The 27,819-nt window shown below is 43.8% G+C and overlaps 1 protein-coding gene across 2 annotated transcripts in view; it reads left to right on the top strand.

Moving 5' to 3' along the window:
- Positions 1-12,265, top strand: part of CEP44 (centrosomal protein 44) — a 38,610-nt gene extending 26,345 nt beyond the window's left edge. The window contains exons 5-11 of one of the 2 annotated variants that reach the window (XM_077279514.1): positions 3,248-3,358; positions 4,603-4,743; positions 5,175-5,381; positions 7,930-7,993; positions 9,321-9,433; positions 11,808-11,845; positions 12,133-12,265. In XM_077279514.1, coding sequence (XP_077135629.1) covers positions 3,248-3,358; positions 4,603-4,743; positions 5,175-5,381; positions 7,930-7,993; positions 9,321-9,433; positions 11,808-11,845; positions 12,133-12,178 — 720 coding nt within the window. In that variant the 3' untranslated portion in view covers positions 12,179-12,265. The remainder of the gene's footprint in view (positions 1-3,247; positions 3,359-4,602; positions 4,744-5,174; positions 5,382-7,929; positions 7,994-9,320; positions 9,434-11,807; positions 11,846-12,132) is intronic. The other variant, XM_077279515.1, reaches the window with a different exon arrangement.
- The last annotated feature ends 15,554 nt before the right edge of the window (positions 12,266-27,819 follow it).

Consider the following 27,819-nt stretch of genomic DNA (forward strand, 5'->3'; position numbering starts at 1 on the left):
ATGTGTCACTCACTGTCACTGTAGCAGGCAGAGCCCGATGGGACTTGTAGTCCCATCGGACTATGCCTGCACACAGAGACACACCAATGACACCCCCCCACCCCCACCCCCACCCCTGCAACAGACCCCAGCACCGCCCGCCCATACCGGCGCCGGCACGCAGACCCCCGGCGCCGGCCCGCACAATCATCCCTGCCTAGCCCCACCCGCCCCAGCACAGCCCCGCCCACAGCCCAGTCACTCTTGAGTGACTGCTGACTGTGAGGCCGGGTCATGCCTGCTGCTTACGTCACGTCAATTTCCAGAGTCTGGAAATTGACGTGACGTCGGCGGAAATAAGTGGCGGCTGCAGCTTTGGGGTCACGTGACCCGGACTCAGCCGCCGGAATAGCGCCGCTCACAGGCGAAAACGGCAACGGAAGGTATTTGCACAATTCATTAGGGGCCCCGGGGGGATACATTGGGGGGTTAATTGAAAGTAGTGGACAACCCCTTTAAGCTGAGATTAAGTTTTTAAAACAAACTATAATAATAAAACGTTATATTTCACGATATGGTCACTGATTTTTGCCTGCTTTGAACAAACCATTGGAAACCTCTTCATTGTGGATTTGCATTGTTTCGTTGGCCTGTCCTCTGGAGTCCATTAGATGCTGATGAAATTGCTTGTGGCCTAGGAAATGTAATTTTGTTTTCAGAAGTCCATGTGTTTCCAATTTTCCCATTAACCCTGCCTTATTATGGGAATGTATTGCACAGAGCGGGACTTCCATAGTGAAATAATGGCAATAGTACAAGTATTTGTTTTTATTTGTTTTCCTTTTATGTTGTTTTCCTAGTAAACTTGGCTCTTGGTTTTCCTATACATTCTTCACCTAATCTGTTCTGTCATTCCCCGGCCCGCAAATTACATCTATAGGGCAGGAGAATATTTATCCAGTGCTGTTCCTGGCTCCAATTCTTTTGATTTCAGATCTGTCCTTTTATAACACTTTCAGTCTATTTCTTATTAGAAATCTTGGGAAACTATTTATTAATTTCCACCACTGCTAATTCTATAACATAGATGTATGAAGTAACCTTTACCTTCGAAAATCAAGTATTCCTTAAATAAATCAAGAGGAGCGCTGGTCATAATCCTGTTCACAAGCCCATACCAGAATACCTACAACGTGTTAATATTATTAAGGAATGCAAGTGCAAACAAAATAAATATTTACAAGCAATAGTCTGCCTATAAGGAAGCGTGAGATTCCGATCACTATACTTATACTGATGGTGCTGATAAAGTGCTAGTGCATAATATTAATAAAAAAATCAAGAGGAGTACTGGTCATAATCCTGTTCACAAGCAAATACCAGAATACATACAACGTGCTAATAAGAAATGCAAGTGCAAACAAAATAAATATACTTATACCGATGGTGCTGATAAAGTGCTAGTGCATAATATTAATTAAAAAAAAAATCAAACTATATATTGCAATAGTGGATGGGTACATAAAGTGTATACAAACCAAAGATAACATACATGTAATACCCGTGTCTTTCTCCAGCTTTAGGGAATGGATTGGAGAAATAATGATTATTACCCAACTTGTGTTAAATGCGGCTTTTATTTAGTTTACTTGTATAGCACTCATCATATTCCAGTGTTTTGGACATCATCCTCACTGTCCCCATTGGGGCTCGCAATCGGAGTACCTGGAGAAAAAACACAAAGACAGACTGCTTAAAGATGTTGTCCTTGGTGAGATTTGAACCTAAGACTCCAGCTATGAATAGCAGTAGCGCTACCACTGAGTCACCGCGCATAAAGTAGCATATGATGGCCACTTATTTCTAGGGGAAAAAACCTGCACATTATATATTTTTTTGTTTTCTGTCTTTATCTTGGCATACTTTTCTTTTAATCCCCTGCTTGATTTTGACTAATCTTAAAGGGGTATTCCCATCTCCCAAGATCCTGTCCCAATATGTAGTAGGTATAATAATAATTATTATTGTTTATTATCATTAGAGATATTTGCTAATAATAATAATAAGAAATTTAGTAGTTCTTCTGATTCGCTATGTTACCTCCTGCAGTAGTTTAGATATCCCTGTACCCTGCACAAGGGGGAAGCAACATAACGAATCTGAAGAACGAATCTACATTGTTAATTGTAGGTATTTGTTAATATTATTGATATTACACCTACTACATATTAATATATGATCTTGGAGATGGGAATACCCCTTTAAGTAACAATTGTTATACAGCAGAAAAAAGTGTGCTTTAATGTGACAGCCCTGATATCTCCACCTGCTATGTAGTAAAAAGCAGTTCTGAGTGTCATGGCAGACACCTTTTTTAGTTTTTATTCCATTGCAGTAGAATATGCAGAGTGTGATTACAAACATCTTTGCAGCTCTCCATTCACAGCACTGTTATCTCACTTTTACTCCCAACAGGAGTCCACTAGGCGGACTTATTATGGTTTGACATCTAAGTCCAGAGTAAGCAGGTTCTTGAATGAATGAATGAGTTACAATTCATGAGCTCACACACCCCTTTATATCATTCTGTTCAGCCCCTCCTGATATATATTCATGCTAACAGATCAGATAGTTTGTTCAATGCAATATGTTTCTTCTGAAGGTCCTTGTGCGCTGCCAATAACCGGTCACACCTATGTTCCCAATCGTTGCTCTGTGTAAACATGGATGTGTACGAAGAATAAACGATCATATTAAGTGAATTGTCTCCAAGCAGTTTGCCTCGGCCTGTTTAAAAGAGGCAATCTACTGGTTTTATTACTGATGAGTACTCGTTATGAGCAGAAATCGCCCTGTGGATATTTGATATTAATGTTATTTTCACATAACCCATGTCTATTACCAGTAATACTTTTCTAGTTTAGAGTAATGTTGCGTTTCACATACCTACCCACCGACATCACCTGTAGACTGAGGGATAGTCCCCTAAAACCCTCCTGTGCTTCTATCAGGTTTAAATAACGTGTTCCGAAAGACGTCTCTGTACCTACCGTATATGAGCAGACCTGATTCTTCAGCTCCATGCTGTACAATGTAGCAATGTGTCCATGGAGCCCACAGTGACGTGTTCTGACCTACGCCTTTGGCCTACAAGTCTTCCCCTTTCTCCTTCATACAGAACGCTGCGGTGGTTATGCTAGGCCTGGCCAGTAGTGGACATCCCCTTGAGCTACATCTTATCTTTGTGTTTGCACTTATTTATTTTTAGGTGAAATTGCAGCCAGTTAAGAGAATGGCTTGTATGAAGGATAAATGTGAAGTGTTTTATCCTGAAGAAACTCGTGTCCAGTCATCCATCAACCCAGAGAAGGAGAATCATGTAAGTAGTTATCACCGACACGTCTCCACTTGTTAAGTATATTCCCATGCTCCTCATACAGTCACCAAAGACAGACAATAAATAAGTGTATGGAGCAGAGTATTATTAGTGTTTTTATAGTAAAGCCTAGTCTGCTGCCCTTCCCTGTAATGCTGTATGAGCCAACAGGTGTGGAGGCCAAATCATCACACACTTCTCTTCTGACTGAAGGGACCTGTAGCAACATTGAAGGGACCTGTCACCAGTTTTGTCACATAGCTACAAAACCTTCTTGATTTCTCGAGTACTGCATGCTAGTCGGGTCTGTCCGGTCCCATGGTTTTGGCTTCGGTTGTCTCCACCCGTCCAATTGCTGCTCCCCGTCCTTGACATGGATGAAGCCTCCTGCGTGATCCACATCACCGTGAGATGTCTCGCACCCACAGAATATGCTTTCCCAACTGCGGGCAAAGCCAAAGTCTGCAAGATGCGATTTGTCTACTCAGGCGCGAGATTTCTCACGGCAGCAGCCGGGGGAGGGGTGGAGCGGACTGAAGCCTCACCCATCAAACCAGACGGACCCGATTAGCATACAGTGCTGGGGAAATCAAAAAGGCTTTACAGGGGGTTCTATAAGGATTTAGGGAATGCCGCAACCCTGCTGAGTAAGGTGATATTTGTAGCTGCTATGTGACAAAACTGGTGACAGGTTCCCTTTACACATTGGGAAAAGCTCCCCATGTATGGCCCCGGCTGAGTACATGAATGCACTGCATAGTCTGCACGTCATTTATCAACCTCCAAATGCTTTTTATTGTTTTTTTTTTCGTGTATATTTTTTTCACGTTGATCTTTTCAAGTCGTCCACCTCTCAACACCTGGAATGTCTGTCACTTGTACAGAGACTGCGATATCGCAGCACGGGATCCATTGCACTAAGCTTTGCCTCCTACGTGCAGTCCTATCTGGGTTTACTTCTTTCTGGAGTGTAGAAGTCTCCGGAAAGGACAAGTGGTATTATCTTCTCACTATATAAAGCCATACTTGGATCTGCTGACTTTGGTGGAACCAGTCTTGGGTGTATGGAGATGCCATCACTCCCATAATAGATGTTGAGCAATGTCTCATGGTAATAATATGAAAAATGTCTCCAGGAGAAAAAAGGAATATTTCCTGTGTAAATGGCTCCCTTGCCAACTTCATCCTATTTTATGAGAGACGTAGGTAGGGAGACGCCACTGTTACTGATGTATCCATATCTACAGCAGAAAAAACTCCTTGTGGAGCGTCACACCGGTGCCGACCTTCTTCGGTCTCCAGTGCCGGGGTCTAGGGAAGATTTTGTGGCTCAAGAAGACGATGATTCTACATCAGATTATGAAGCGGAGGATCCATGTGAAAATGACGTAAGACGTAATCATGTTTTTCTTTTTTTAATTTTCTTTTTTGTGTATGATTTTAAATCTGTCACAAGGTTCCAGAGATTTGTGCCTATGTAATTTAGTGCGAATTCTTATGCCTTTTACTAAAGGAACATAGCTAATGGGTTAATAATGGAAAATGGCCTACCTCCCTAAATAATTGTGAGCCACGCCCCCTTGGTAAAAACCATCAGAATTGGCACAAATATGTGAAACCATAAACTAAAAAAGGTGTTCCTCAGAGGAGCAGCAGGAATATAATCTGATCCAGTAGTAGCCTGGCAGAGCCTGTAACGGGTCGGCCATAAATGCCGATGACAGTAAGGGGCTTCTGGCAGTAGAAGTATGGGAAGCCGCCAGCACAGATGCTAATGTGGATTTTCTCTGGGAAATGTAAAGCGCTGGGTTCATTGCAGGGGACAAAGGACGCACAGATAGATTTACTGAAGGCCCGGCTGGCTGAATGTCAGGAGAAGCTTTCACGGCTTGACTGGATGGAGGACAGACTGCAGGCGCTGGAGACCAGTATGAAAGGCAAGATAATCATTGATGAGGGGGACTGGAGGAACCTTCTGAGCCGGGTCCTGCTCCTGGAAACAGACCGCTTGTTGCAGTCAAAAAAGGTTTGTCACTAATGATGTCGGCCAGATGGAAGCGGCGCTCCCTCACATCGCTGCCTATTCAGATACATCCAGTATTAGGATCATTACACTGTATGGGTATAATGGTCGGGTGGGGACAGGTTTTGCTTAGTTCATTTATTTTTCTCCTGGGAATCCTCAGGTGAAGTGCAGAAGTAGGTATTGTATTGTGTCACCCCGGAGCAGTGCCCTGTGTCATCATCTAGTAGGAGGGAAAGATTCTGCAGCTGATACACACAAGTGAGCGACCTGTCCGTCATGGAGAGCGGGGAGGAGCCATCCAGGGACCGCAGCAGACTATAGTCCATGCTCGGCTTGTCAGACTATCTAAGGTCCTCCAATGCCCTGCACATAGTGAATCAGAAAAACTACACCAGATTTCTAATTGGACATATTTGCTAATATTATTATTACACCTACTACATATTGGGCTAGGATCTTGGCGATGTGAATATCCCTTTAAACAACCTTTTTTAAGGTAAAGGGATTGTCCTAGGAAGGCTCCTTGTCTAAAGATAATAAACCTGAAAGAAGGGAGTCCTATCAGTTGCTTCTCTGACGCAATGAATAAGGTTCTATGGGATGAATTCTATGTTTAATCCGGCAGAGATGGAAACCCAAAAGAGATTAAAGGGAAATATGAAAAGTTTTATAGCATAATAATCTACAGCAATAAAAGTAATATGGACTGAGGGGACTGGCTGTCTAAAGATGGTGGCCATGACATTCACCTGATCATTCCAAGTGCGGCTCCTGGAGCCATGGATGTTCTTGCCGGGACTGTTTGCTATGGGGTAACTGGCTTATTGACTACATGGAAGCACCTGGTTTGTCATGTGGGGGCCGTTCTTAGCAGCTCACAAAAGGGCCTATAAGGGGTCACCACATCCACACACTTAGGTACCTTCACACTGAACAACTTAACAACGATATCGCTAGCGATCCGTGATGTTGCAGCGTCCTGGATAGCGATATCGTTGTGTTTGACACGCAGCAGCGATCAGGATCCTGCTGTGACATCGTTGGTCGGAGCTAGAAGGCCAGCACATTATTTCGTCGCTGGATCACCCGCTGACATTCGCTGAGTCGGCGTGTGTGACGCCGATTCAGCGATGTCTTCACTGGTAACCAGGGTAAACATCGGGTTACTAAGCGCAGGGCCACGCTTAGTAACCCGATATTTACCCTGGTTACCATTGTAAATGTAAAAAAAACCAAACACTACATACTTACATTCCGGTGTCTGTCGGGTCCCCCGACATTCTGCTTCCCTGCACTGTGTAAGCGCCAGCTGGCCGTAAAGCAGGGCACAGCGGTGACGTCACCGCTCTGCTTTACGGCCGGCGCTTACAGTGCAGGGAAGCAGAACGCCGGGGGACCCGACAGACACCGGAATGTAAGTATGTAGTGTTTGGTTTTTTTTACATTTACACTGGTAACCAGGGTAAATATCGGGTTACTAAGCGCGGCCCTGCGCTTAGTAACCCGATGTTTACCCTGGTTACCCGGGGACTTTGGCATCGTTGGTCGCTGGAGAGCTGTCTGTGTGACAGCTCTCCAGCGACCACACAGCAACGCTGCAGTGATCGGCATCGTTGTCTATATCGCTGCAGCGTCGCTAAATGTGACGGTACCTTTACTGGGACTAGGGACAGGGTTCATCTTACAGACCTTTTCTTCTGTTTTGTGCTTTGGATAGCCATGTGATCCAGGCCAATTTGCACTCCAGCGACCTGTTGTAGTCAAAAGCTGCCAGTTTTGGGTGTGTGTTTAGTTTTTCTAAGCTCACCAATAGTTGTACGACCTCTTACTAAAAAAGGATCTTTTGAATTTGTGTCAAATTCATCAAACTTCGCTCTCCAGTTGTCCAGTTGGAAAATACGGCTTAAAGTACACCAGCAGAAAAATAGGCTACTTCGCCCCCCCCCCCCCAAAAAAAAAAGCCTTTAAATAAAAAACTCTTCACATGGGGCTTAAATGACGTTAATTTCGATGCTGTGTATTTTCGCTGCACAATAAACAGTGTCTTACAGTTTTATCCAAGTGGGTGGGATTTATAGTAATCGCACGCCTGTGTTTTATTTTATTTTTTATTATTCATTGTAAATTGAGCTGCGGCGCGTGTTTTGAAGTCTGAAATTTCTCTTTCCCCATAGACTTGCATTAGATTCAGAAAATCCACTTGTGTTTTTAGTACTTTTCCACAGCGGAAAAGCTCTAAAAACACATTGTACTGGGCACATAATGGTATCAATAGTTTTGTCACAGCCAAATACCAGGAAGTATCCGAAACGAAGCAGCTTTCTGTTTAAAAAAAAAAAAAAAAAAAGCCAAAAGAGAAACAAAACGCAATAAAAATGCAAGTAACCTAACTTAGCTACTAGATGCCGAAATGCTGGAGAATATCTGTGAGCTCACAGAACTCATTGTGGGAGCGGAGCCCTGCTAGGTGAATCCATGGCCAGATGGGACATCTGTAGGTTTCCAGCGCTTCTTCTTGCTGACGTTCTCATTTCTGCAATCTTTCCAGAGAGACTTGACATCGATAAGCGAGGAGCGCACACCCAGCAGAATGGCCGATGACGTCCCTCCTGGTGAGTGTGGTGTCAGGAGATCCTCACAGTCCTAAAGAAGTCCGGCCCAACGGGTCTGTAGTCAGTGCTGGGTTCTCTCCTCCATTGCCATGTCTCACATTTCCAAGCCCACTGCTGCTTGGCTTTTTTCACAATGTTCCTTGAAATGAACATCCACCTTATTTTCAGGGTCTCTTCCTGTGTGATCAGTAATTTTATTAATTTATTATATTAAATATCTGATGATTTACAAACCTATTGGACCCACCACACGGATGGACCGTAGCTGCCATTTTTCTGTGCTTCACTGAAGCTGAAGGTTATTACCGGCCCTTTTATACTACATCTCTAGCCCTGCAGTCATTCTTATATTATCGGAAGTCGTGAGGAGCGCTCTGATGGGCCGCACGGTGACCGTTAATAGTAAGGGCCAAAAGGATTTTTCACATTGTACACCTGTTTTCACACTATACATGATTATTACATTGCTCCCTAATAATATAGCCCAAGGCCATGTTCATAGGTAGCATTTTTTGCTTCATTTTTTTTTTTATTATCCTCTTCTATCCGTTGTCTTTCTTGTAATACTTTTACAATATATAATTCCCTAGATCCCACTTACTCTAATTCCCCAGGCTCGTGGCCATATTCTAACTTTTCCCCTTCGGAGGCAGAATCCTAAAGTCTTTCTTTATAGGAAAGATATATAATATATATATATATATATATATATATATATATATATATATATATATATATATATATATATATATATATATATATATATATATATATATATATATACACATACATATACACACACACACACATACCTATATATATATATATATATATATATATATATATATATCTCTTTTGCTGTGTTTTTAAAATCTTATTTCTGTGATGTCTGAAGCAGTGGTTTTGGCAATTGTGTAGCGCTACTGCCATCTACTGGTTGTCAGGAGTAGTCTGTCTCACATGTATCGTTAATGTTGTGTAATTTTTTCATACCTGTGCTAGATGGGTTTTTGTGGTGTTTTATTTTTTTTAACAAATAACCTGTCTGCGTTAGAACAAACAGTGTAGTAATGCTTACCCGTTCTTACCCCGCTGGTTATCTTATCTCGCCCGCTGATCAGCAGCACATTCTTCAGGTTAGAGGTTTGGATTTCATGTTCTCTGGGTCATTTGGTTTTCCTTTGTGTCTATAATTTAGCAGGGAAATCTCTGGCTGGACCTGGGCTTGTAGGATCTTGTATAAACACTGTGCTCATCACCAGCACTAAATCAGTAGGTTTGATGGCAAATAGACAAAGGTTATAGAAAAATGGATGTTTCTTTGCAGGATTGACCATAAAGGCCGATATCCCTGAGAACTATCATCAGTCGTCTGGATACAGTTCTCTGCTATCTGCAGACTCCTCTCCCACTGCTATTGACGTGGCTGAAGACACACAGGTAGGCACAGCTGCCAAATGGTGATGGCCAAGGCCGTTCTGGGGTAAATGTTAGCGATGCCAGATGATGTGTAAGGCCACAGCTTAGCCTTGGTGTAAGAGTTGACCGAAGTGAAGTGCTTTCTCTAGAAACCTTATAAAGCTGGTATAGAAGTCCTAAAGCCTCTTCTTATGTTCTTACAACTCTGAATTGTCAAAAAATTAACAAAAACTGATAGATCTCTGCTTTTCAGGGGTATATATGGAAATCTAGGGGCCCCATGGCAAAAGTCTGAATTAGACGGGGGCTGCCGTGAAAGGGCCCCTGTCATATCCCCAAACGCTATGAAACTGCAGCTATAGGGTTAATCTGCAGGTTATTAGCGTTATAAAGCTTCACGTTTCCTGCACTGAAAGCCCGGCTACTGGGGGGAATTGGCCTTGTTCCTCCCGGCAGCCTCCAGCTTTTAGTCATACAGGCGTGCCGACGCGGCTTCAGAAAGCAGCAGCTGTATTCACGCCTTGGTACATCGACTGGCAGCCATTTCTGCAACGTATCACTGCCTAGATGGCTGTCGGTTACATCGATGGGGCTTTCGTATAGCTGCCGCTTACTGTATACTGACCGGTGGGTAAAGGCACGCCTGTATGACTGAAAGCCAGAGGCTGTAAAGAGAAATACAGTTAGTTTCCTCCTGGCAGCTGGGACTTTATTGCGGTGATCGGGCAACTTTAGAATGCTGCTAACTTGCACATTAACCCCACATAGGGACATTACAGGTTTCCCATAAACAAACCTGGTTCCTGCAATAAAGTCTGGAATGACCGGGTCCCTATTCCACAATCTAACCACATAGATGCGGGGGTCCTGATGGAAGTAGGCAGTAATGCAGGAGAACCGGTCCCAGTTAGCTATGCAAAGAAATGGCTGTTCCACTCTTCAATGATTTGATTTCAATAAAATCCAAATATATATATATACTTCTTTGACCCTCTAAAATGGATGTCTATTTGCTGTAAGGGGTTAAGTTACAACGATATTGGTGATTACATAGACAATGGTACCTCTGTAGCAGAGTTTAAAGGGTTCTCCATTCAAATGGTAAATCTTCCCACGGGGAGCTTATCGTGATAAAACCAGGCTGGACCCACTGATGCGGCTGCTGATCGGCTGCAGAGTGCACTGGGCAGCACTGTCTGTAACCTGTGTAATAATTCTCAGAGATGAGCATACATGTCTAATACAAATTAAAGGGATTTTCCAGGTTAGATTTTGTAGATATCCTCTTGATAAAATGTGCTGTACTTTTGCCCCCTCCTTCGCCGTCTTTAACCCCTTAGAGACGGAGCCACATTTTTTAAATCTGACCAGTGTCACTTTATGTGGTAATAACTCTGCAACGCTTCAACAAATCCCAGTGATTTTGGGATTCTTTTTCCGTGACACATTATACTTTGATAATGATAAACTTAGGTCGATATGTTTTGTGTTTATTTATAAAAAAAATATCAAATATTTGAGAAAAATGTTAAAAAATTTGCAATTTTCTAAATTTGAGTGATTATCCCTTTAATCCAGATGGTCATACCACAGCAAACCATTAATAAATAACATTTCCCACATGTCGGCTTTACATCAGGACCATTTGTAAAATGTTATTTTATTTTGTTAGCATTTTAGAAGGTTTAAAAATGTAGCAGCAATTTTAAATTTTTTTCAAATAAATTTACAACATTTATTTTTTTAGGGACTTATCCATGTTTGAAGTGACTTTAGGGGTCTCATATATTGGGAAACCCCCAAACGTGATACCATTTTAAAAACAGCACCCGTAGACATATTGAAAACTGCAGTCAGGTAGTTTATTAACCCTTCAGGTGCTTTACAGGAATTAATGCAAAGTGGCGTGACAGAAATGAAAATGTGTATTTTTACCACCTAAATGCCGCTAACTTCTGAACAGATTACTACAGCAGTCAGACTGTAAGGTTGCTATTTGGTCATGAATTGCCATGGCAAACATCAGGACCACACAACACAATCATGATCTGAGGGCAAAAGTTTGGATAAAGAGGAAGCCCCCACACTCTGTTAACCATTTATAGTGATGTAGTCATTATTGACAGCAGCATCTAAGGGGTAAGCAGATTTGGACGGTGCAAACACTGATCATGGCTGATACAGCAAGTTGTCAGCTATAGTGTACAGCAGACAGCTGCAGGATTGTCACCTGTATGGGGAGGCTATTCTCTTATATCTCAGGTCAGTTAAAAGACTTATTGGCGGTCATTAAGGGGTTAAGTTCTGCTAAATCTATGCCTTCAAGAACTGCAACATTTTCCGGTTTGTGTCATGCATGTTGGAAGTTAAATGTAACACCTATATATGTCCACAGGAGAGCACAAAGCAAAGAATGGACAGATTAAATAAAATGTAAGTATCACACAGATCTTCAGGGGTTGGATCTTCTTGGCTGTGCCAACCTAGCAAAGTGTGTCCAGGATGAGACTTCTCACAGTAAGGACAGGCAGTGCCACATTGCCTGTAGTGCCTCACCGTCCAGCCATGTAGCACCATTAGAGGCGTTGTATTACACGCGTATAAGGATCCGTCCGCTACAGCAGGGCGATGCAGCCCTTATTAACCAGCGACACCATGCGATATATTCACCACTGTTCTACTTGTGTCATAACCAAGCTCCTCTCTTCATTCCCTTTTAGGTTGGAGGAGACCTCCAGACTTCTGAAGTTCTCTAACAGTTCGTAGCCTCGTGGGCTTCCTGTTCTTGGAACAATTTATAAGCCCTTTTTCTTTTATAATATGTAAAATAAAGTATTTTTGTATGAAGTAACACCATTCCTGCCACTTTAATAACCCTCCTTTATGTGACACTTTTATGCCATGGTATCACGTATCAGGTCATAGTTTGCATCCCGCTCACATAGAAGTCTGCTGTGATTTTTATTATTCATGGATGTTGACAACTGGCCATCTGTCCTGCGGAGGGAGTAATGAGAAAAAAAGTGAGTCCTGAGCCTTAAATGGAACCATAGCTGAAAATGTATTGAAAAATTCTTAAATATCCTGTGCATGCTATTTTCTCACCTTGCCCATATGTTACACAGCTTTATTACTTACACATAGAAGTATTATGTAGTATAGATAGAACAGACTAATATGTGTCACAATCTTAAGAATAGCCAAAATATACAAACTGAAAGAAATATACAAAGATGAAAGAAAATATCAGGAGAGATCTTTGAATAAATGATTAAATATGTATGTAAGTACTGTATTTTTCGGACTATAAGACGCACTTTTTTCCCAAAAATGTTTTGGTGAAAATGGGGGGGGGGTCTTCTAGTTGGAATATACTTACCAGTAGTGTGGCGGCAGCAGGAGTCGGGCGATGATCACACTCCCTTCCCAGGCTGGTGCAGCAGTATTCGGTGGTGCGGGGGCTCCGCTGACATTTTGTGAGAGCCCGGAGCTCCCGCACTTTCATTTCTGTGATGGGTGGCCTCTGGGAAAATGGCTGCCGGAAGCGGCGCATGCGCAGATTGAGATCTCTGCAACAAAATCTCGTCCCGAGATCTCAATCTGCGCATGCGCCGCCACCGGTGGCCATTTTCCCGGAGGCCACCGCATCGCAGCAGTGGATGTGTGGGGGCTCCAGGCTTTCACAAAATGTTGGCGGAGCCCCGGGACTACTGAGCACCGATGAACTTGCAGCACCAGCCTGGGATAGGATTTACCGGAGGCCACCGCTTCACAGCAGTAGATGTGCAGGGGCTCCAGGCTTTCAGGAAATGTTGGCAGCGCCTCCACACCATGAACACAGCAGAACCTGCCGCACCGGTTTGGGATGGGAGTCACATGAGTCATATCATCGCTGAACCACCGAACACCCCCTGTGACCACACTCCACCAGCGCTGCCAATTTCCCCCAGTAAGCTGAATTCGGACTGTAAGACGGACCCCCATTTGACTCATTAATTTTTTCCCTATTTTCCTTCTGAAAATTTAGAATGCATCTTATGGTCCGGTGCATCTTATAGTCTGAAAAATACGGTACTTGGATAAGAATACAGTAATTATCCAGAGTCCGCATGGGTTTGTAGCAAACAAGTCATGCCAGACTAATCTAATTTCCATCTATGATGAAATCACTGACTGGGTGGATCAGGGAAATGCGGTAGATATAGCCAAGCATCTGATAAAGTATCTCATACTATCCTTTTTGAAAAAATGAACAAGTATGGGATTGACAAGGCTACGGTTAGGTGGATTAATAACTGGCTCAGTGATCGTACTCAGAGTGGTAATAAATGGCTGCACATCTAATTTGAACAGTGTGTCAAGTGGGGTATCACAAGGCCCTGTCCTGACCCCAGTGTTGTTCACATTTTTTTCTATTCACCACGACAGCACCCATTAGAGAGATGGGATCCGCCCCTAGGAACAGGAAACCTACAGAGAGATAAAAGGGGCGGCCCCCCCCCCCTCGCTCCTCAGTTGGTTTCCTGTTCCTAGATGGGAACCCACAGAGAAGACTCTGCTGGATACTATGGACGAAGAGGAAAGCCCGCCTGGACTGTCGCCTGTTCGTCTCGGTCACCTGCTCTGGAGCCCCTGCCGCTCAGCAGAGTCGGGGGAATGTTCATGTTGGTTCCCCCCTCGTCTGGTGATCCTGCGGTGAAGTATCAAACAGCTCCCTGCTGGGACTCTGTTTGTAAGGCCCCCGCTGAAAAGTGCAGAGCGGCGCCTGCCCGGACGGCCTGAGTGGCAAAAGGTATGTGCATGGCATGGTGAGCGCCTACCCTGTAGTCCGGAGTATCCTTATCCTGTACCGCATGGTGAAGTGTTTCCGGGGTCAGCGGAGCCGGCGGTGAGGCTGCAGAGGCAGCATGTCCAGGATTCTCCGGCGGCATAGCAGGCGCATGCGCGGTAGCATTTGCGTCCCGGAAGTAGTTGGTTGAACTTCTGGGGTTGCGAGGTTGGAGTACCATTTCCGGGGGAACCGCCATATTGGATTCCTCTGAGAGGTTCTATCCACCCTGGCGGTGAGGCCTGATTCAAATAGGACGTAAAAAAAAAAAAATAAATTTATGATGATGATAACAGCAGGAAGGGGTGTGTTTTGTGAAAGGGCCTGCGTTATAAAATGCATCTCGGCAGAGGGTAGTGTGCGCTATCATGTCGTCCCAAGAGGAAGTCACTGAGCGCCCTACGGAGGAGTTAATGTTACCCGGTGGTGATACCAGGAGGAAGAGTAGTGGACACTCGAAAGTGAGTGACTCCACTGACAAATCGGGGAAAAAGTCGTCCCGTTCCACACCCCAGGCCGATCAAACAACCCGGCAGCCGGTATATAAATATATTTCCGGGTGAGTGTATACACGGCTTCATGGAAGCTTATGGTAGTCTCTTCTGCTTGTGTTTTTTCTAGGCAAAAAAGACTGGGAAGTCTAAGCACAAGCAGTGTGCGATATGCACCGAGCCCCTGCCTGATTCTTATATTAAGAAATTGTGTCAGAGTTGTATAAATAACACCTTGCAGCAGGAGGGGTCGGTCAAAATGAATGAGATACGTCTAATGATCCGTGAAGAGCTTCAGTCCTTAGGTGGTGGCCCATCTATGAATATTGAGAGGAGAAGCAGGAGAGCATCCTCACATAGAGCAGACACGTCTGCAGAAAGTGGGGAGATTGATTCTGATATCGCTCAGATTTCTTGTTCCTCAGAAGAGGAGGACTATGTCTGTTTTCCTACTGATGGTGTGAATAATTTGGTGAAATCAGTAAGGAGTACAATGGGGTTATCAGAGTCCAAGGAACCTCAGACACCGCAGGAGGTTATGTTTGCAGGTCTTGCTCAGCGAAAGGGTCATGTTTTTCCTGTAAATCAGGCCATTAAAGACCTTGTCAAAAAGGAATGGAGTAAGCAGAGACAAAAAGGATTTGTACCGATATCTTGTAAGAGGCGTTACCCCTTTGACGATGAGGACTTGGCCACCTGGGCTAAAGTTGTTGCGGCAGTAGCATCCACCTCTCGCCGTTCCTCTTTACCTGTAGAGGATGCAGGCTCTTTGTCTGATCCAATGGACAGAAAATCAGACACGCTTCTTAAAAGATCATGGGAAGCTTGTATCACTGCGTTTAAACCGGCAATCTCAGCCACATGCACTAGCAGGTCTATGCTGGTTTGGCTGGAGCAGCTAGATCAAAACATCAAGAGTGGTGTATCCAGAGAAAAGTTGCGTGCCTCTATTCCCTTGATTAAGGGTGCTGCTGCCTTTCTATCAGATGCCTCAATAGACTCGCTCCGCTTAGCAGACAGAACAGCTAACCTTACTAATACAGCTTGTCGAGCGTTGTGGTTAAAGAACTGGAAGGAGGATGCCCAGTGCAGGTCTAAGTTGTGTGCCATACCCTGTCAGGGTGAGTACCTTTTTGGAGCCGTTCTGGATGATATACTCACTAAGGCGGGTGAGAGGAAGAAGGGGTTCCCTAATCCCTTTATTCCTTCTTGCAGAAGGGCGTTCAGGAAGCCACCATTTGGCAAGAAAAGAGACTTTAAAGACCGCTGGAGTAACAAGGAGTTCAGGCAAAAGGGAAATTTATTCAATAACCGCCCCTCCAAACCAGCGGATAAGTTCCTTTAATCCTATTCTACCTGTGGGAGGTAGATTACTAAGATTTGTTAATCAATGGAAGGAAATAACAGCTAATTCATGGGCCAAAAATGTTGTATCTTCAGGCCTTACCTTAGACTTTATCCGGACACCTCCGGATTCTTTCCTTCTAACTTCCTTAAAATCCAAGCTACAGCAAGAGGCACTTGAACTTGAAATTAGATCCCTCTTAACTAAACAGGTTTTAATAGAAGTTCCGTCCTCTCAGATAGGGAAAGGATTTTACTCTCCCTTGTTTCTGATTACTAAGCCTGATGGGTTTTTCAGAACTATAATTAATTTGAGGAAATTGAACACCTTCATAAAATCCAAAACATTTAAAATGGAATCCATTCGTTCAGCTATAAAAAATTTATTACCAAACTGTTATATGGTAGTATTGGATCTTAAGGATGCTTATTACCATCTTCCTATACACCAATTGCATCAGCAGTTTCTTCGGGTGGCAGTTTTAATGAATGGTCAGGTTTGTTACCTACAGTTCAGAGCAATGCCCTTTGGGTTATCTATGGCCCCGAGGGTTTTTTCAAAATTGTTATTAGAAGTAATGTCCTTTCTACGGTTAAAGGACACACTGGTCATTCCGTACCTAGATGACCTGCTGATTATAGGGAAAACCCCCCTCCAGTGCGAGCAAAGGTTGGAGGAAGTTGTGGTTTCTCTGCAAACACTTGGCTGGATTATCAATTGGGAAAAATCCAGACTCTAACCTGTAACATGTCAAAAATTTCTTGGGCTCCTTCTAGATTCAGTGGACCAGGTATGTTTGCTTCCTGAAGATAAGAAGGCCTCCATAATTGATAAGGTAAACTTAGCGATTGAAAAACGCAGTAAGGGTACCGTCTCACAGTGGCACTTTTGTCGCTACGACGGTACGATCCGTGACGTTCCAGCGATATCCATACGATATCGCTGTGTCTGACACGCAGCAACGATCAGGGACCCTGCTGAGAATCGTACGTCGTAGCAGATCGTTTGGAACTTTCTTTCGTCGCTGGATCTCCCGCTGTCATCGTTGGATCGGTGTGTGTCACCGCTGTGATCTGCTTTCACTTTACGGCCAAGAGTCAGTCAGTGCGGGAAGCAGACGGCAAGGGACCTGACGGACACCGGAATGTGAGTATGTACTGTTTGTTTTTTTTAACATTTACGACGGTAACCAGGGTAAACATCGGGTTACTAAGCGCGGCCCTGCGCTTAGTAACCCGATGTTTACCCTGGTTACCCGGGGACCTCGGCATCGTTGGTCACTGTAGAGCTGTCTGTGTGACAGCTCTCCAGCGATCACACAACGACTTACCAACGATCACGGCCAGGTCGTATCGCTGGTCGTGATCGTTGGTAAATCGTTTTGTGAGACGGTACCATAAGTCATTAAGAAGTGCCATGTCCTTGCTAGGTTCACTGACTTCATGTATTCCTGCGGTTCAGTGGGCTCAATTTCGTACGAGACAACTTCAGAAATTTGTGTTAGAAGAGGACATTAAAAACCGTGGACATTTAGATCAGACAGTTTTGTTAACTTTAGAGGTGGTTCACTCCCTTACATAGTGGTTGGATTGGGGAAATCTCTCGAGAGGAGTTCTATGGGTGATAACTCCTTCAAGCATAGTGACCACAGATGCTAGTCCTGAAGGCTGGGGAGCACATTTTTAGGATCAGATGGTTCAGGGTCTTTGGTCCAGATCAGAATCTTATAATTCTTCTAATGTTAAAGAATTAAGAGCTATATATTATTCCATACTCCACTTTCTTCCTCAGCTGCGAGACTCTCACACAAGGGTCCTTTCCGACAACACCACTGCGCTGGCCTATCTAAACCATCAAGGAGGTACACGGTCGGACACTCTCATGGATGTTACATCAAACATCATGAATTTAGTCGAAAGTCAACTGTTGTCCCTGTCAGCGGTACATATTAGAGGCATAGACCATTTTCATGCTGATTTCCTCAGCCGCCACACCCTTCATCAAGGAGAATGGATGCTCAACAGGAAGATTTTCAGACTAATAACAGCTCGATGGGGCGTACCTCAAATAGACTTGTTTTCAACAAGATCCAACCGTCAGGTCAGAACATTTGCCTCGTATGCAGACAGAACAATCCGTACATATTCGTTGCCCTTCAGGTGCCATGGATATTCAGTCTGGCTTATGCTTTTCCCCCACGGAATCTACTGCCCATAGTTATAAGGGAAGAAGGGGCAAGAGTTCTGTTGATAGCCCTATTTTGGCCCAAGAGGCCATGGTTTTCGTGGCTCAGGGCAATGTCAATTACAGACCCTTGGATTCTTCCTCAGACCACGGACCTGCTCTCTCAGGGACCATTCTTCCACCCTCAGGTAAAGGGCATGAACTTGACTGTCTGGAATTTGAGAGGCAGTTATTAAATCTTAGAGGGTTCTCTAGAGGGTTAATAGATACCCTCATGAAGAGTAGAAAGCCTTCTACTACCAGAATTTGTCAGAGTCTGGAGAAAATTTCTTGAATTCCATACAGCACAACTTTCTTCTGAGGTACCCATATTCTCAATATTTAGTCCTAGATGCATTTAACACAGAGCCCTTTCGAGCCTCTTCATACAGCCTCATGGAAAAATATTTAATTAAAGACGGTATTGTAAGTAGCATTGGTATCTGCTAGAAGAGTGAGCGATCTCCATGCCTTATCAATAGATACTCCATTTTATCTGTAACATCTGACAGGATAATTTTGAAAACGGACCCGTCTTATCTTCCTAAAGTAGCCACTAGTTTTCATAGATCCCAGGAGATCTTCCTACCTACTTTTTATAAAGGCCACTCAACGCCAGAAGAAGTGAGGCTTCATACCCTAGACGTTAAAAGTACTGTTCTGGCCTATTTAGAGAGGACTAGGGACTGGAGGAAGAGTAGGGCTCTCTGTGTCTTTCCAGGGTAAAAACAAAGGATTCAGAGTCACAAAGAATACGTTATCACGCTGGATTAGAGATGCCATAATTTTGGCATATAAAGCTAGAGGAAGAGATCCTCCACTGCATGTGGGAGCACACTCTACAAGAGCCTTGTTGACTTCCTTGGCAGAGAAGGCGAACGTGCCAATAGACCTTATATGTTAGGCCGCAACCTGGTCTTCACCTAGTACTTTCTATAAGCACTATAGATTAGACCTATCATCCGCCTCTGATCTAACCTTTGGAATATCGGTTCTTGACACGGTGAACCCACCCAATCAATAGTCTCTGTAAATCTCTCTAGTGGGTGCTGTCGAGGCGAATAGAAAATACCGGATTACTTACCGGTAATGCTCTTTTATAGAGCCCACAACAGCACCCATTCACATCCCTCCCTTTTTATAGTAGCACGTGGTGCCGTTGTGGTGAGGTGTATGTGGTGAGGTGTAAATAATAGAACAATATAGTATAAGGTTGTAAATATGTACATATTCCTGAGCCTATTAACTAAAACCTGGCAGCGGTTCCTCCTATTCTCTGTAATACAACTGAGGCGCGAGGGGGGGCCGCCCCTGTTATCTCTCTGTAGGTTTCCTGTTCCTAGGGGTGGATCCCCTCTCTCTAGTGGGTGCTGTCGTGGGCTCTATAAAAGAGCATTACCGGTAAGTAATCCAGTATTTTTTTATAAATTTATCTAGATAAGGAAACTGAAGGTAAACTAATCAAATTTGCAGACTATGCAAAGCTAGGAGAGATGGCTAAGGCCTCTTTTACACTTCCGTCTTTTCAGATCCATTGCAATGCGTCGTTTTGGGAAAAAAACGGATCCTGCAAATGTGCCCACAGGATCCGTGTTTTTCCCATAGACTTGTATTAGCGACGGATCGTGACGGATGGCCACACGTCGCATCTGTCGTGCGACGGATCCGTCGTGTTTTGGCGGACCGTCGTCTGGGAAAAAACGTTCAATGTAACGTTTTTTTTGTCTTTCGGGAAAACGTGTCGCGACGGATCCTGCGGCACACGTCGTTGACTAGAATGGAAGCCTATGGACGCAAGATCCGTCGTGACACGTCGTATGATGAATCCAGCGCTGGAATCCGTTTTTTTACACTGAGCATGCTCAGAATCAGGAATTTGTAGCCAATTGGCCAGACAGCCCCCAAATTTATATAAACCTGGCCTGGGGCGTTACCCCCCAAATGTGCCAGCAAGACTCCTGCCAGCCCGAAGACAGCCAGCCAGTCAATATATTGGTTTCCCTATTTTCCAGTAGCCAATCACATTTGGGAGACTCCCATTTTTAGGCATGGGAAAACGGATCCGTCAAAAAAACTGATGGTAAAAACGGATCCAGTTTTTCGACTGAACCGTCTAGCGGATCCGTCGAAATACTGGATGCGTTGCACCCGTTTTTCACTATTTTTGATTCATCCATCGATACGTCGCGCCGACGCATTGTGACGGATTCAAAAAAACGGAAGTGTGAAAGTAGCCTAACACAAGAGAAGACAAAGGATTCAGAAGGACCTAGATAAGCTTGGAAAATGGGCAGCGACTAATAGAATGGTATTTAACAGAGAAATACAAGATTCTACATCTGGGCAAGGAAATTGCATCTACAGAATGAGAGGAATAGAACCAAGCAATAGCACGTGTGAAAAATACTAGGGTATACTAATAGATCAGACTGCACATGAGTCAACAGTGTGATGCAGCAGCAAAAAAGACAAACACCGTTCTAGAATATATTAATAGAAGCGTGGGGTCTAGATCCCGTGAAGTAATTATCCCCCTCTACTCCTCCTTGGTCAGGCCTCATCTGGAATACTGTGTCCAGTTCTCTGGGCACTGCATTTAAAAAGAAAAACTGGAGCAAGTTCAGAGAAGAATTACCTCAATGGTGAGCGAACTGCAAAGTATGTCCTTCGAGGAACGGTTAAAAGATCTGGGAATATTTAGCTTGCATCGTATTCATAGACTGGGTTATTTATCTTGCGGAGATGGAGACTCTCCGCAAGATAAATAGACATGCTGCGGTCTGGAAAGACGCGCCGCCTGTCCGGTTACGCAGGGCCGCCGGATGCGGCTCTTTTCGCATAGTGGAGACGGGATTTCATAAAATCCTCTCCACTATGCTGTAACATCTGGACAGTGCGAATGCTGAAGGTTTCCAGACTGTGGAAACACCCTTATTCTTATTTGCACGAGACACAATGGAATGAAACTGAAAGGTAGAAGATACAGATTAGATATTAGAAAAAGGTTTTTTGACACTAAGGGTGATCAATGAGTGAAACAGGCTGCCACAAGAGATGGTGAGTTCTCCGTCAATAGAAATAAGAAATATTCAAACAGGCCGGACAGACATCTGTCTGACATGGTTTAGGAAATCCTGCATTGATCAGGGGGTGGACACTATGACCCTCGAGGTCCCTTCCAGCTCTAATATTCTATGAATGTGTGTATTATAAATATATATAAATATGTATTTATATTAGTGGCAGATCCTTCAGTTACTACTTTATTGTTCCAGAAGGCCTTTCTCTTCCAAGGTTGCATAGATCGAGGACTCATTCAATAGGAATATTGAAAGTAAGTATAGAAAACTGTGTGACTGAAGATCTCTGCGAAATTTGCTGTCCAGTTAGTCATGTCTGGTATGATGGCAGGACTGAATGGCTTAATTTTGCGGTTGTTGGAGTAGACATTGTGAACAATGCTATTCAGACATCCACTTCCATCCCGTGGCAATACGTGGGATACCATAGTGTCTGCTCACTTCCTCTGCCCAGCGCTCCTGAACAAACTGCTCCCAGACATGTCTGGTGACAGCTTTTCTCTACAGAACCAAAGGATCAGCAGTCCGAAATCGGGCACTTTGGATCCTTAACTCCACTAGACAATCTTCTGTCTGCAACTCCCATACACATTAGACTTAGCCGAACCTGCCGATATTAGCTGATTTAGTCCGCATTAGCTTGATGAGTATGAGGGCTTTTATTGTATGTTTTCTGGCCCAGCCTCAGCCTCATCTGTTCAATGCATAACTTGACATTTAAAAATCTATTTAAACCTTGTGCACCATTGCTATCCTTGTATTATACCCACCTGGATATTCTACTTAAAAAGTGCCATCAAAGAATGTGGTCTGGCTGTTGCAGGTTTCAGAATCCCACCCATTGCTGTTAAAGGATTGCAAAATAAAATTTAAAAATTGTTCATCCATTGCTTAACCACAGGTGGAAGGGGCTTTCACAGACAGTGTGCTGTTTAAAATCCCGGTTGTCAGTAAAGCTAAAATTCAACACAATTATTTGTACACGCTTCCCAGTCTACCACGCAAGATGATGCACTTGATACACTGTGCTGACCTCTGACACAAGCTGCTGGGGAATTAAAAGCTCATAGTATTGGGTTACTACTTGTTTTAGTAGCCCAGGACCTAGTATCAATACTCTCTTTAAAAAGTTTATATTGAAAAGTCTTAAAGAGGATTTGTCACTAGCTCAACATGTGTTTATACACTTTAAAACTCCCTGAGCTTCCCTGATTCTAACTTTCTGTTGTTCTTTTTGGAGCTCAATATGTGAAATCTCTGTTTGAATTGAAACTGGGTGTTTCTTCAGAGTCTTCTCTGGGGATGTGCGCTTCCTCTCCTCCTTCCTAGCTGTGGTCAGTCAGAGCGGCCGAACCAGGGCGCTCGGGAATTTTTACAACTCATTTTGTTTAGGAAGTGACAGGTCCTCATTAAATCTAGCAGCTAATTTGAAAAAATATACACAATGTACTATCTTGCATTTAAAGGGGTTGTCCGGTCTAAATTGTGTGACTGCAGACTTATGAATTCCCCCCCTAGCACACTCACTGAGCTGGGCATACTCTCGGCCAGTGGGTGCAGCCTAGCTACCATACACTTGTATAGAGAGATACTGTGCCCACTGGACGGCTGCGTCTCTAGACAAGGTGTGGCCTTGATCAATACAAGGGTGTGGAGTAGGGCTGCGTCCACTAGACTGACTGTCCTGGGTCAGAAATCGGCGAATTTTCGCAGCGTACAGTGCATGCAGACTTATCAATTTTGACCCGACGACCCCTTAACTAATGAAAGCTATTTGTTAGTAACACAAGTCTATTAGAAGAGATACACATTGGGTTGGTTAGTGCCTGACTGCAAACAGTTCAAGATATAGGACTCTTCAAAAGTGATGCATGTATTATGAGGGTTTTTTTAAAAAATTCTTGCATAATCCTCAAAATGTGATTTTTATGATCCTCAGAAAAATCACTCTGACCACTGTTACCTTGAATTCACAGAATTTTACTTCCACATTCACTATAGTAGATTCAGTGAATACCCATCACATAATCTTCTTTTCCTGTAACTGATTTGTGACATTCTTCTATTGATCCTGGAAATATAAAAGTTGACAACTGGGGGTTGCAACGTCGGTGGGCAAGTTAACACTATCCAATTTGTGCGGAATGCTTCAGCCGCTTGGGGCGCAGGCTTCCGCGAAAGGGGGCTAGCAACATCCAGTTTAATTCACACATTTGGAAGAGGATTGATGCGATTGTTTTATGAAAAGGATCAGAACAGTTATCTGATGTGAAAAGTTATAATAAATACAGATGAACATTGTCCATTGTCAGTGGTCTACTGAATTCATTGAATCACAATTGTTTAGTGTAGGCTCTAGTATCACAAGCAAACTTTATAGCAAAAACATATTTTTCAGCAGTTTAACGCCTTTACCCCCAAGGGTGGTTTGCACGTTAATGACCAGGCCAGTTTTTACAATCCTGACCACTGTCCCTTTATGAGGTTATAACTCTGGAACGCTTCAACGGATCCTGATGATTCTGACATTGTTTTTTCGTGATGTATTGTACTTCATGGTAGTGGTAAAATTGCTTTGATATTACCTGCTTTTATTTGTGAAAAAAATGGAAATTAGGCAAAAAGTTTGAAAATTTCGCAATTTTCAAACTTTGAATTTTTATGCCCTTAAATCACAGAAATAAGTCACACAAGATACTTAATAAGTAACATTTCCCACATGTCTACAGCACAATTTTGGAACCAAATTTTTTTTTTTGTTTGGGAGTTACAAGGGTTAAAAGTTGACCAGCAATTTCTCATTTTTTACAACACCATTTTTTTTGTTTTTAGGGACCACATCACATTTGAAGTCACTTTCAGGGGTCTATATGATAGAAAATACCCAAGTGTGACACCATTCTAAAAACTGCACCCCTCAAGGTGCTCAAAACCACATTCAAGAAGATTATTAACCCTTCAGGTGTTTCACAGGAATTTTTGGAATGTTTAAAAAAAAATTAACATTTAATTTTTTTTCAGAAAAAATTAAAAATTTACTTCAGCTCCAATTTGTTTTATTTTACCAAGGGTAACAGGAGAAATTGGACCCCAAAAGTTGTTGTGCAATTTGTCCTGAGTACCCCCGATACCCAATATGTGGGGGTAAACCACTGTTTGGGCGCACAGCAGAGCTCGGAAGGGAAGGAGCGCCATTTGACTTTTCAATGCAAAATTGACTGGAATTGAGATTGTACGCCATGTCGCGTTTGGAGAGCCCCTGATGTACCTAAACATTGAAACCCCCACAAGTGACCCCATATTGGAAACTAGACCCCCCCCAAGGAACTTATCTAGAAGTGTTGTGAGAACTTTGAACCGCCAAATCTGTCACTACAGTTAATAACGCAGAGCCATGAAAATAAAAAATCTTTTTTTTAATTATATTTTAGCCCTCAGTTTTGTATTTTCCCAAGGGTAACAGGAGGAATTGGACCCCAAAAGTTGTTTTCCAATGTGTCCTGAGTACGCTGATACCCCAAATGTTGGGGTAAACCCCTGTTTGGGCGCACGGAAGAGCTCGGAAGGGAAGGAGCACTGTTTTTCTTTTTCAACACAGAATTGGCTGGAATTGAGATTGGATGCCATGTCGCGTTTGGAGAGCCCCTGATGTGCCTAAACAGTGGAAACCCCCCAATTCTAACTGAAACCCTAATCCACACACACCCCTAATCCCAACGGTAACCCTAACCACACCCCTAACCTTAATCCCAACCGTAAATGTAATCCAAACCCTAACTTTAGCCCCAACCCTAACCCTAATGGGAAAATGGAAATAAAAAATTTTTAAATTTTATTATTTTTCCCTAACTAAGGTGGGTGGTGATGGGGGTTTGATTTACTTTTATAGTGGGTTTTTTAGCGGATTTTTATGACTGGCAGCTGTCACACACGAAAATACGGTTTTTATTGCAAAAAATGGTTTTTGCATCCGCATTTTGAGAGCTACAATTTTTCCATATTTTGGTCCACAGAGTCATGTGAGGTCTTGTTTTTTGCGGGACGAGTTGACGTTTTTGTCCCAGGGGGGGACATCACACTACAGTGTCAGATCGCTGATCTGACATTCTGCGCAGCCCCACGGCCATTTTGGATCCGGGGCCTGCAGGGAGAAGGAGGTAGGAGACCCTCAGAGCAAGGCGATCACATCGCGTTGCTCCGAGGGTCTCAGGGAAGCACGCAGGGAGCCCCCTCCCTGCGCGATGCTTCCCTATGCTGCCGGAACGCTGCAGTCATGTATGTTCCGGGGGTTAATGTGCAAGGAGCAGTCCGTGACCGCTCCTGGCACATAGTGCCGGATGTCAGCTTTGATAGTCAGCTGACACTTGGCCGTGCTCCCCCCGTGAGCGCGGCCGATAGCATATGACATACTATCCCGTCGGTGGTCATATGGGCCTACCCCACCTTGACGGGATGGTACGTCTAACCAGAGCGGAGCGTGCGGCCGCATAGCAATACATGGAGCCGCACGCCCCGCTCCACAGTGCCGGTGCCAGAGAATGTTTTTAACCTGCGAGTCTCGGCCGTATCTCGCTGTAGTGTGTCTCCGGCCTAAGTTGTAGTCTGTGCAAGCTCCAGTGGTGGCGAGTTGGCCCCTGGGTTATTGCAGGCTGTAAGCTGTTCTGAAGAGATGGTTTTTCAAGTTGAGAATGTGGTGAATAATCGGATGTGTTGGGGCACAGAATTCCAGAAGATGGACGATGCCAGGGAGAAGTCTTGAATGCGATTGGGTAAGGAATGTATGAGTGTGGAGGTGAGAAGGTGGTCTTGGGAGGACCAGAGAGTAAGTTTGGGAAGTTATCGGGCAATTATATGATTACTATCTTATATTTTCCCATGTCGGTTTACTGCAATTTTGAAAATAAGTGTTTCACATTAAATATAATCATGCAATGAAACTGAATAGATTCTTAGATGATTAGTGTCTTCCATCTGACACTAATGCCATGTGCACACGTTGCGGTTTTTACTGCGAATCCGCAGGGTTTTTGACGCTGCGGATCCGCAGCAGTTTTCCATGCGGTGTACAGTACCATGTTAACCTATGGAAAATAAAAACCGCTGTGCACATGCTGCGGAAAAAAACGCGCGGAAACGTAGCGGTTTATTTTCCGCAGCATGTCAATTCTTTGTGCGGAATCCGCAGCGGTTTGACACCTGCTCCATATTAAAAAACCGCAGGTAAAACCGCGCTAAATCTGCAGGAAAAACGCAGTGTTTTTGCCATGCGGATTTATTAAATTCAGTGCGGAAAAATCCGCACACCAGTCCGCAGCGTGTGCACGTAGCCTTATTCACGCTCTCCTATAACACACCTTAGGCCGGTGTCCCACTTGCAAGTACAATACGAGAAACTTGCACGAGTCTTGCCTCAATACCTGGCACTTGGGACCGGAGTGTGCGGCTGCATGTATTTCTATGCAGCTGATCGCTCCTGTCCAAACTGCCAGCGGCAGATCATTGGTAAATCGTTTTGTGAGACGGTACCATAAGTCATTAAGAAGTGCCATGTCCTTGCTAGGTTCACTGACTTCATGTATTCCTGCGGTTCAGTGGGCTCAATTTCGTACGAGACAACTTCAGAAATTTGTGTTAGAAGAGGACATTAAAAACCGTGGACATTTAGATCAGACAGTTTTGTTAACTTTAGAGGTGGTTCACTCCCTTACATAGTGGTTGGATTGGGGAAATCTCTCGAGAGGAGTTCTATGGGTGATAACTCCTTCAAGCATAGTGACCACAGATGCTAGTCCTGAAGGCTGGGGAGCACATTTTTAGGATCAGATGGTTCAGGGTCTTTGGTCCAGATCAGAATCTTATAATTCTTCTAATGTTAAAGAATTAAGAGCTATATATTATTCCATACTCCACTTTCTTCCTCAGCTGCGAGACTCTCACACAAGGGTCCTTTCCGACAACACCACTGCGCTGGCCTATCTAAACCATCAAGGAGGTACACGGTCGGACACTCTCATGGATGTTACATCAAACATCATGAATTTAGTCGAAAGTCAACTGTTGTCCCTGTCAGCGGTACATATCAGAGGCATAGACCATTTTCATGCTGATTTCCTCAGCCGCCACACCCTTCATCAAGGAGAATGGATGCTCAACAGGAAGATTTTCAGACTAATAACAGCTCGATGGGGCGTACCTCAAATAGACTTGTTTTCAACAAGATCCAACCGTCAGGTCAGAACATTTGCCTCGTATGCAGACAGAACAATCCGTACATATTCGTTGCCCTTCAGGTGCCATGGATATTCAGTCTGGCTTATGCTTTTCCCCCACGGAATCTACTGCCCATAGTTATAAGGGAAGAAGGGGCAAGAGTTCTGTTGATAGCCCTATTTTGGCCCAAGAGGCCATGGTTTTCGTGGCTCAGGGCAATGTCAATTACA

This window comes from Ranitomeya variabilis, chromosome 1 (assembly GCF_051348905.1).
Source record: "Ranitomeya variabilis isolate aRanVar5 chromosome 1, aRanVar5.hap1, whole genome shotgun sequence".
Classification (NCBI taxonomy): Eukaryota; Metazoa; Chordata; class Amphibia; order Anura; family Dendrobatidae; genus Ranitomeya; species Ranitomeya variabilis.